At 51.5% G+C, this 11,384-nt stretch overlaps 1 protein-coding gene across 1 annotated transcript in view; it reads right to left on the reverse strand.

The window, feature by feature from the left end:
* Nucleotides 1-9,557, reverse strand: part of LOC142579844 (uncharacterized) — an 81,554-nt gene extending 71,997 nt beyond the window's left edge. The window contains exon 1 of the mRNA XM_075690448.1: nt 8,681-9,557. Coding sequence (XP_075546563.1) covers nt 8,681-9,143 — 463 coding nt within the window. The 5' untranslated portion in view covers nt 9,144-9,557. The remainder of the gene's footprint in view (nt 1-8,680) is intronic.
* Nucleotides 9,558-11,384: the final 1,827 nt, after the last annotated feature.

The raw sequence follows: 11,384 nt of genomic DNA on the forward strand, positions 1-11,384 counted from the left end.
CAGCAGCACCAGAGGGGCGATAGCGAAGGCCGGCGCAGGCCGATGCGTCACGCCGTGCTAGCGTGGTTCGAGAAGGCAACGAGTCCAAATAAGTGGGCAGGCGCGGAAGCACAGCAGTAGCGAGAACTCGCCAACAACGAGCTTACCAAAAAAGAAACTGCACTCAGTCGCTACTGTGCTCTAGGGTTAGGCTGCTGTTGTTTTACTAACTGCAGATAAATGAGAAGGTATAGTTATGTGGTAACGCGTCTCATCGAAAAAGGGGGGCGTCATCACGCCCACGTGCATTCTCTCTCCAGCGAGCTGCACAGAGGCCTGAGCGAGATAAGCTCGCTCCCGGGGCAAGGAGTAAGCTGCGCTGCCCGATAAGGACGCGTGGTAAATGTAGTGACAGATCACATGGCCGAAGAGATTCCAATATTACTCCCATTTTTTTTTTCTTCGTTACTGGGCCTCGAGGCGCACGAAGCGGAAGAGCGATGCCGGGAGAGCGACGAGGAATACGGCACACTTGAGACGGGAACTTGTCAAAACTGAAGCTGCTCCCATACGCTTAATTATTACCCGCAACTTAAATTTCATCACTTTTTTTTTTTTTTACTGCAGTACACGTGCTATACTGTCAGCGTGTTTTTCACTAATCCTACATGAGAAGGCCCGCTAGGTACAACAATTCAGAATCTTCCCTACAGCGGTGTTGCTATGTACACTGTTCAAGATACATCGTCGGAATAAGTACGAACTGCGATTACGCTCCGAGGCATGATTTGCACATACATATTTATGCTCAGGGCCCCTCTTAGGGCAATCAGTATACGATGGCGTCATGTCCGCTTATGAAAAAAGAAATAACAATAATAAGCGAGAGCCCTTGCACGGCTATAGTTCCGTCACCTTCCTCAACAAAGGACATCGTATAACGCCAGCGAACTGGTGCAGATAAAGGAGCCGCGTCACTGGCATAAATTAATGGCCGATATCACTGACCTGCATGATTCACCTCGAACACGGGTTCCTCAATGAGGCACTACAGCACAATTGCGCGCCTTATCTAGTGCAACGTGGCACGGCCGGTAAGAGAGACGATACGGCTAATCACCAACACAGAAACACGCGTTGTTGTATAAGTTGTCCGCGTGCTGCAAACCGGTATAAAACAAAAGTCCCGCATTTCGCAACAGAACACGCTGGAGGCGCGCATGTATATATAGGCTGCTTCGTGGGCCACAATCGGCTGAGGTTATATACTGTGTAAGGAAAAAAAAAAGGAGAGAGAGAGAGAGAGAGAGAGAGAGAGAGAGAGAGATGGGTATTCAGAAACGGAACTAATTATGCCAACACAAGGACAGCCATGTATATTTAGCCCTGAAACGGCAAGAGGCGGCGCCAATTCTTCAATTACTTTTTTTAAAAAAAAAGAACTAACAACTTGAACTACAAGATTCCGCCGACACTGCACGCGTCCCCATATCTGAAGCTCAGTATATATACAGCGTTACTCACAATAATGAATAGACAACTTGAATGCGATTCATCACCGCGCGCACAGCGGAGTGGACCCGGTAGACTCACAATCTTTACGGATAACCAACACATCAACTTGAGCCGACGTGCCATATTAACACCGACGCACGGGTATATATTTTTCGGTGAGCGTTCATCCACTGTGGTATATTAACAGGATGACCATCGTTCCAGTGACGTATAGGTAGCTGCACCACGCCGGTGTAAGCCTCGCAGGAAAGTTGAAGCGCGCTCGAAAGCGATCGACGGAGGAGAACTTGCTTAGCGCATGACTGCTTGATTAACACGTGTTTAATGCGGAGCAAACGATCGCACATACATGACGCACGGCACGAGCTCGTCCCGCGTGTATTTGTATACGCGTGGTCGCTCGCTACGAACTAAGTCTGTTTCAAGCGATCGACACGGTGAATACGCGTCCCAAACATAAGTGCATAGTTCACATCCTCCTCATTACCCGCGTGCTGCCGGCGTGGATCGCAAACATTTTCCAAGCGCTCCGTTACAGCCGCCTCTGATGGCAGGAAATCTCGTACTCGAAGAGCGCGATTTCTGAGATCCCGATCCGTATCCAAGAACTCACTTAGTCTGGGAACGAGCAGTGTGGCCGTTCTTTAACGCTTTAAAGTAAGTCACACCCTTAAAAGTGAATAACGGTGTCTAGTGATCTCGTATATAGCTCACACCCTTACAACCCTTTCTGTGTGTAAGCGTGCGAGTTATACACCGACTGGCACGGTTACTCACTTTTAAGGGTAAAAAAAGAAAAAGAAGGGCGTGACGATGTGATTGCTAGATCCATTCACACCCACGTTCTCTTTTCAGGATCAGAAATTATTTTCAAACTGTCTAGTACTTCGTTAGGCATGCGCTATTTCCAAAAAAAAAAAAAAAACATGTTCCTCGCAGCGCAAATGGACCCGCGCGCACTCCCAAGAAGCGCGGCCGCATTTACAAACGGTGCACAGGCGCACAAAAGAGCGCCCAAAAGAGAGCCGCTTTTTTTGTTCTTTTTTTGTTCTTTTTTTTTTTTCGAAGCGCGCGCGCGCGCGCTTCGCGCAAAGCGACAGCGCCCACAGCGCGGCCTTGCGCCCATTCACTGGAAGCGTCCACCACCTCCGCCTCGCTCCAGCAGCGTGGACTGCGGCGGCACGCACCGCGCAGCGGGAGAGAAGCCGGCGATTCCGAAGGCGCTGCTACAGCCGCTTTTCGAGAACGAGTTTCTTTTCTTGTCGGTGGCCGGCAGCGGCGCTCGCTCCCATTTTTTTTTTGAGCGGCAGGCAACGCTTATATGTAGTACGTCTTCGCGCGTCTCTCGCTGTGCTCGAGCCTCGGCGAGGCGTGAAGCCGAGCGGAGCGGGCGACGGACGACGACGATCGGCCGCCGAAATTTCGAGAGGAAATTGAAGAGCGAAAAAGAACAGGAAAGCGGACGACCGAGTGCCGCGTTTATGTTTTCGTCCGGTTGTCTTTATTTTCTTTCCTTTCCCATGTATTTCATTCCGACAGGCCCCGCCTTTCGTCGGCAAAGCGAGCTGCGAAAAATAAGAGCGGTCAACCTCGCTTCGAACGCTGAGTGCCCCCCCCCCCTCTTAGTGACGAGAGATATAGAAACTGCGGAAACACGAATGCGGAATCCGAAACAAAGAGTGCAGGCAGCGCGACGACAGTTCACGACGGACTCGGAAAACGCGAGCGCGTTTCGTTCACTACACCTCGCAAAATAAAGATAAAGAAAAACGATAAATAATAGGGGTAAAGTGTTAAAACCCATCTCTGCATGTAGCGTGTCACATCTGTTAATTCCGCTGCCTCTGTTTTGCGGCTGCGGTTACTCGCGTTCCCATCAAGGCCGCGGTTCTCGGAAGTCAGTTGCACTCCCAGAAACACTCTTCTCGTTTCTCGCGCTCGCGAGCGTTTTGCTTATTTCCGTCGGCGTGGGCACGTGAACGGCCCACATAGTGTTGACTCTACTCAAGCACTTTCTCAACTTTCCTATCGTTAATTTTTTTTTTCTTCCGACGGGAACTCGGCAACCGTTCAAGAAACACGCTGCCAGGGGATGACGAGCGTCGCAAACTCGGAAACGGCACCCTCGCGGCGGAGACGAGCGAGTGTCGGTGCGACGTCACCAACTCGCCCGATGACGTCGTCACAGCGCTCTGTCGGAGAACGGGATATTTCCCGCGCGGAGACGGACGACGGCTGACGCTCGCAAGGGCCCCGTGTTCCGTACGCGTGTGTCACCTTCCGACGATGACGACGAGAGAGCAGGGCGACACTGGAGAAGGACAACGCATAGCGGGGACTGGAAGAATCCGTCGCTGTCCTTATCACTCTTATAACTCCGCATGCGGACTACACGATAACGGCTTCGGAGAGCGCGTGCATACTGACGCGACTGGCTTAGCTACAGAGGTGATGACAAGAGCGCGAGCTTGTCGAAGGGGCGTTTTCCCCCCGGATCCAGCCACATGAAATAAGCACGCGACCTCTGTAAAAGAAACTGCGCTTTTTAGGATCTAACCGCTGCGGTGCATGCATGGTTCGGTGACCGACGGCTATCTGCTGCTAAACAAGAGGTCGAAGGTTCGACACCAGGTAGCGTTTCAGTGGAGTGTGGAATTCCAAGGAAACGTTCATGTATGCTTACATTTTAGGAGCACGCAAAAGAGCCCCAAGTCTCGAAAACAGCAAGAGAAATTCGCACGACGGAAACAGGTACAGGAATTATTTGCGGCGGACGGCCAACAGCAGCTAAAAAAAAAAAAAAAAGAACTACACGTAGAGGCGAAAAACAAGAAAACCAGCACCTTATGCATACTGTTGGTTGTCGCATGCGTTTGGTAACATATTCCACTTGATCTGCGTTTGCAGGCTATTCCCATTAGAAAGAACAACCCTAATGTCCGCACTGAAATTTTCATCAATGACTATTAGGACCAAGGAGATTTTCAAATAAAATTTTTGTATAACCTCCTCGGCCATGGCTTGAGCTGCAACGCGTATACTTGGGCCAATGGACTAACGGTATACGTGCGCGTCTCGCCCAAGAGAGGCGCCTTTCCCCTTCCTTAGAGCGCGGTCTCACTTCAGCTCCTGTTTTGCTTGCTGTATACTGTGTTCCGTGTACGTCGCTCGTCCGTGACGTGCCCCTGTGCACATCTTTTCATTCCGCCACATCCACTTGGATCGGGTAAGCACGCAGGCCATGCCGCCAGGCAAACCTCTCCCGGATTACTTTCAAACCTCTCTCTCTCTCATACACACCCACCCACACACACACTACGCCCGCGTGCGTGCGCACTGCACCAAACCAAGTTCTATAAACTTGCATCCCTGGCGAGGAAGACAGCAGCGTCCATAAGCGCTCCAGGTGCAGATGATCAATTACGCCGGTCTACGCGGCCGAGAGAACGTTCGCGGCGCCAAAGTTAGACCTGCAGGACTGCGGAATTATACCTGCTCCGCGCTAAGTAAGCGTTTCCGCTAGCATATAGCGGGAAAAGCGTACCGCCGTTATCTCACCACCTCCCCCGCCCCCTTTTTTTTTTCGTCCCTCTATAGGCCAAGCGAAGTGTTTGGATGAATAGACTGAAGGTGAAGGTTTCCCATCTGTACGGTCGCCCCATTCCGCGGCTTTAAATATTCGTCGTCGGCCTACTACACGGCATGCACGAAGAGCGCGCCGTGACGCAACTGGAGGGCTGGAGCGCCCCGTTACGATGACGAGGCCAAGGCAAGGATCGTCGATGTTGTTCTTGGCAAGGGCCGACGTCGCGGGCGAGGTGAAGCTGCGAGACGCCAGCCGCCGCTATCCGCGAACAGCGCCGGCAGTTTGACGGGCTGCTTCTCGCGAAGAATGCGAGGCCAACATCGCGGCGCACAACCGAGACGCGATTAAGTCACGCAACTAAATGAAGTGCGATCGCAGCCGCGGCGCTGTTCTGCGGTCTCCTTGAATTTCTGCGTCCTCATAACGTAAGCGACGTTCAAGTTACGACTGTGGCGCTGAAAAACTGCGCCGACGCGACGTCCGTACGGCGTAGAAATTTCGTAGTATCACGCTCTTTCCATGCACGCGGCAAAGGACTTGTAAACACGTTTTCCAAGACGGTCCATGTTCTAAAACATAAGCTCTACTTCTGTTTTTCTCCCAGCAGAGCTCTTGTCGTAACGTCTATATACTGCGCAGGCGGTATAGTAGTCTGACTTCCCGGTGGTCGTTCAAATTTCTAGTCCGAATAGTTGCCAAATCACGCCGCAACCGGCGCTCGCACGCACACAGACTGACCGATGTCGCTTGTAGCGGCGAGAAAAACCGCGCGAATGTAACTCGCGTCGCGCTTGTAATCGACGGGTAGGCACGCACTTTCTCGTATGTGTTGGTGAAATCCCGCACGGAGATCGGAAAGATAGGTAAAACTAGAGTCCTTCAATGGCAAAACAAAAAAAAAAGAAGGAAGAAAACGCGGTGGTGGCGGGGAGTGAATAATGAAATACTAGCGAGCTTTAGTTTAGGGGACACAAGCGACTTGCGTACGCAAGGACTAGGGGCGACGGTACTGCGCATGCGCAGACGCCTACGTCCGGGTCTGCGCATGCGCAGAGCCGTCGCCCCTAGTTCTTGCGTACGCAAGCCGCTTGCGTGCCCTAAACTAAAGCTCTCTACTGAACCCGGAAAATAATGTGCCGTCGAGCAGTTTGCGCAGCGGTGCGGCCTCTGCGGCCGGCGGTGGCGGCGTCGTTCTCTCCCGCCAGTGGAAAAAGCCCCGCGAGTGAGAGAGCAAAGCAACCGAGTCTCGGAGAATGCGCGCCAGCCAGTGCTCGTGTTTATCCAGCCAAGGATATATTCCGCCGCTGTGCCGCGCACGACCGCGGCGTTATCGCGACACGCGAGTTTATTGTTCCAGGGGGAGCGAGCGGGGTGCAGCCGTCCCATTTAGAAGAAGGTCCCCGCTTCAAACCGAGCAGGCCGCCGCACTCTCATGCCGTCGGGCCCGTTCCCACACGGCTGGCAGGCAGGCACGCGGTCGCTCGGAGCGGCCGCCGCGGGCAACAAGGCACGATGTCAAAACGAACAGAACCGGATCTCCCTTCGCCCAAGGAGCTGCGGCAGAGCTGGCCCCAGGCCGCGGAGCAGTTCCCAGAACAAGAGCCTGCAGATGTGCCGGCCCCAACGGGGTCGCGATCGGCACCTTCCTAACTTCTCGCCAATCGTGAAGTTAAAAGGCGTTGCGACACGTTTTTTTTTTGCAAGATGAAGACATTATCCCGCACACTCGTATACACGAAATGATCCCACGTGGCTTCAAGCATTGCAGGTTGAGAAATTCCCGCAAGACGTACGTTGGTAGTCGATTTGATACTGTAGGTTATATTGGTCTCGAAATGCCGGACTTGAATGTGGTGCCAACGACATCGTCTTGACGTCACGACAAGGAGCACAATCTGTTTACGTCGCGCAGCGATAAGGCTAGGTAGTGATGGCCTTACTCGTAAATAATAATAATAATAATAATAATATTAATAATAATAATAATAATAATAATAATAATAATAAAGTAGAGTGGTGCGGGCATCTCATCAGGCCGAGGTAGCGTGTGACAGACGCAGTGATCGATCACAGTGCGCGTGAGTGAGTACATATCCAGCCAAACATTGAAGAATGAGTGAGTGCTCTTCTCATTCTGCCGACTTATCGCGATTACCCCGAACGGAGCGAGCCAGCGCATCCTGACGTCACGACGCATTCAAGTACTCGGTGCCGAAATGTGACGAAACTGTAATAGATTCGCAGAAACAAGGATTGTATTGTAAATTATTTAGGTAGCTCTAACGCTCGCCAACAATTTATGAAGTGTTTGAAGAGTGCTTCATAAAATAGAATTCAAAAACTAAAAAATAGATATAAATAAAAATAAAAATAAAAATAGAAATAAATAAAATAGTGAAATAGAATTCAAAAACTTCATGTCAGTATACTTATTTACGAATGAGCGCTGCTGGTTGCGGCCGAGGAAAGATGTACCGAGTACCATTTTCACAGCCTTGATACGGCGGCCTCGAGGCTGGCCTCTCTTCGGACTGTGTCTCTTCTGTGATTGATATCGTCGACCGTGATCGAAGGAAACAGCTGGAAATCTGTAAGGCGGTTTCGCTTCAATATTTTACGCCGTGCTCAAGTTCGTTTGACCACGCTCATTTCGCACGTATTATGTTGCGAACGGCGGAAGATGAAAAGAGCTAGACGACAGACGAGCTTTCGTGCTTCCTTCAGGAGACTAGGAACTATCGAGTGCGAACTATCGAACTACCTAAGCTTACCGTTAACGTAAATCAACATAAACATCTGATCATCATCAACAAGAAGGCGAATGGGTTAATGTCGTTGATGGGAAGTGCTCCATCGTTCGTAGCGACGGTGACACGAATTCGAAAGGCTTCCGACGTCGCTGTTAAAATATTCAGTTGCGTCCAAGTATCTCATCTGCGCCCGCTAAATCATGGAAGTGACTAAGAACGTGTAAGTGCGCGAAGTTTTCAGCGCAGCTCGGTTGTGCGGATGACCGTAGGATCGGAGTCGAGCAGGTCGACCTTCGACGCACCGGCAGCACCATGATTATTTACGAGGAAGGCGAAAAGTAGGCAGGCACCCGGTGGATCGCGGTAACGAGAGCGGAGGGGTGCGCCTAGATGCAATCTGCTCAAGCACGTGACCTCGTGCCAGCTTGATTTCGCGTCACTTAATTACGGCGTGGTTGTCGTTTCTTTCTTTTTTTTTTTTCACAGCACAACATCTTCGTCTCAACAAATTCTCTTCAAAAGATGATACCGTTTCTTCTGATACCCTCTCACGCATATCGGATGTGCCACACCGTAATGTCCCGATAATATCGCCGACATCGACCGCTCGTTCGATTACCTTTAATCGCACTATAGATATCTACACAAGAGAGATACGATATCCTCCCGATAAACAGTACGCGTTTTCTTTACCGATACATTTCCGCGACCGTCATGAACTGAGATAACCCGGTTTCTGGAATGCAATCGATGTCTCCGTACTGCTGCACATCAACTCCGGCGAATGCGGACGGATCGTGAATTTCGGACCAAGAAGCGCTAAGACGGCGAATAGACAGCATCAACTCACCATTGCGTCGCTCCCTGCGAGATCGGTACAGTTTCCGTCCGACGACGGCTACTATGACCGCGAAAACGGTCAATCCCAGTAGGCCGACCACGGTGACGGCCTGGCCCTGCCAGACAGCGGCGCTCTGCCGCTGTTCCACACTCTCCTGATGCACCATACCAACAGCGGCTACCGAAGCCGACGAGTCACCGCGCACCAACGCAGACCGAGAGTCGCCGTGCACCACTTCTCGGACGCTCTCCGACAGATGCAATTCCTCCGGAGCGGCTGCGACGGAGAGTGCGCCGTTCCTGCTGCTCGCCTCGCCACCACCACCACCCTCGACGAGCGTTGCCGACGTCGACCGCACCGCGGAGCGTCGGTCGTTGTCTTCGGCAACCCCGCATATGAAGAGCACGGTGAACGCAACGATGAGGACAAGCAGCAGTCGGGTGCGCTGAGTGGCCCGCATAAAACGCGGCATGTTTTGATTGTCTCCAGAGCGCAGCTAAGAAAGCGATCACTTGGCCCGCTTGAACACAATTTCGCGAACGCCGTTTGTGGTCCGAGGTCAAGGTTCATTCGTTGCTTTCACTTTTCCACGCGTTCATGCAGCCATTTTGCGGCGCAGTATCGCTTTCTTGCCGAGTCAGGAGCTTCGATTCACTTCAAGAAACCTTAGAACTCTTTCCGGAGATGTAGGGGTGGTTCCGCATATCTTCATTTCACCAATTATCACAAAATCCGGGTACGTGATGTCGTTGTATCACCATCAGTGGGTTTGTCACGCATAACACAGCTGGCTCAATCCTCAGGACGTAGGCCAACTTCGCGAGTAGCTGAATGTGCTTCACTGTTATGTTGCCCCCACTTCACTGGCAGCCAGTCGACGCGTGTCTCTGACATCCGTTACTTGAGCCAGACGTTCTGTGACAGACACTATCGCAACGAAGCACGGCGCTGATAATAAATCTAGCAATACATCGTTGCTGCAAGAGCGCGTGATAAGAGTACAATATAATAATTCCCACAGAGATATAACGTCCTCAGGCACAACTACACAAAGGTCAAACAAATACGCCTACCTTTGCCTCTGTTAGGAGCAATACATATTGCGCTGCCACCAACTCATCTCTCCGCATGGGCACACGCGGTTAGTTTGACGCGGCGCTGCCGATGTCGTCTGCCGAGTTTTGCGGCGGCGTCTGCTGCGCGTCGTGCGTTGTCAGCGTGGTTTCAAGGTGAGTGCGTCACCTCGGAAGGAGTCAGAGCCGAGCCAACAGGTCCGTCACCCATGCCCCCCGAACTGAGAACAGCTGCGTCCGCTATCGAGCGCCCTTCCCCCCGCCGCAGCGGCTGAATAGAAACAGGCTGCCGCTGCTGTTTCTTTAAGGCAGGCGTCCCCCTCACCACGCCCTACGCTACCCCCTACTGCCCCCGCTACCCCAAGGAATGCTTTCTTTCCGCAGAGGGTCACAGCCCAGAAGCTGACTGCTTCGAATCCATACGCCTGAGGCACCGATGCCTCAGGCGCCTGCCTCCTTTCCCGGGCAAACGAGGTGCGGTAGCACTGGAGCGGCAGTCGCGCCGGGCTTGCGTGGAAGTCTTATGTATACTGCCTAAATCGACAATCTGTAACATTTTTGCGTAAGCCCTGTCTGCGTTAATTCTTCTTGGTTATCTCCTCCTTATCAACTCGTCCACTATCACATAGGGAGAGCGAGGCACCAACTGTTAAAGCAAGAATTAGACGACATCGTTAAAACGACACACAGAGGGAAGGCAACGATCGTTGGCTTGCTGGTGGAAACTTAAGAACAATACCTTAGGACAATAAAGGCTTCGGAAAATCGAAAGAGAAAAACAAAGCTAATGTGAGGGAGAGGGCGGGACGAACAGTACTTACAAACAATGAAAAAAAGATATTTGCGATCACTGTGACAAGACTCCCGCGACTTCTCGAGAGTCGAAGTTCACTGGCAGATAATGTGATAGATGGGCTGCTTTCCGCGCGATTTGTAGCGTGTTTCTGCATTTTTGCGCGTGTCGTAGTCCTGTAGCAGCCACGTCTAATTGCCCATCGCATTGGTCGTTTAAAATGAGAGCGTTTCATGTACTACATTGCACTTTACCCTACACTCCGAACGTATCGGGCATGGACAGCGAATAAATTAAATTACGGGGTTTTACGCGCCAGAACCACGATCTGATTATGAGGCAAGCCCTAGTGGGGGACTCCGGCTATTTGGACCACCTGGAGTACTTTAACGTGCACTTAAATCTAAGTACACGGGCGTTTTCGCCCCCATCGAAATGCGGCCGCCGTGGCCGGGTTTCGATCCCGCTACCTCGTGCTTAGCAGTCCAACACAATAGCCACTAAGCTACCACAGTGAATGGACAGCGAATAGAACGACGCGGTGATCCTCCGTCGATTTTCAATGTTTTGTCTTTCTCTTTACATCGCGTTCCTTTTAACGTAACGAAATTTTAAAAAAAGCTACCGAGGTGAAACGATCGTATCGGTGATAATCCTGGCAAAAATGATTTTGGGCAGCAAACAGGCACGTTGACGATGGCAACAGTGTCGTGTTCCTTCTTTGCTGGCGTCCCTACCCTTGTTTTTCTCTTTAATATAACGAGCTGGCTGACGAACCACTCGCTAGAGACTGTTCGAAAGGGGCAATTTTCAAACAGAAATGAATGGGAGCATTACGTTTCCTTCA

Source organism: Dermacentor variabilis, chromosome 4, assembly GCF_050947875.1.
Source record: "Dermacentor variabilis isolate Ectoservices chromosome 4, ASM5094787v1, whole genome shotgun sequence".
Classification (NCBI taxonomy): domain Eukaryota; kingdom Metazoa; phylum Arthropoda; class Arachnida; order Ixodida; family Ixodidae; genus Dermacentor; species Dermacentor variabilis.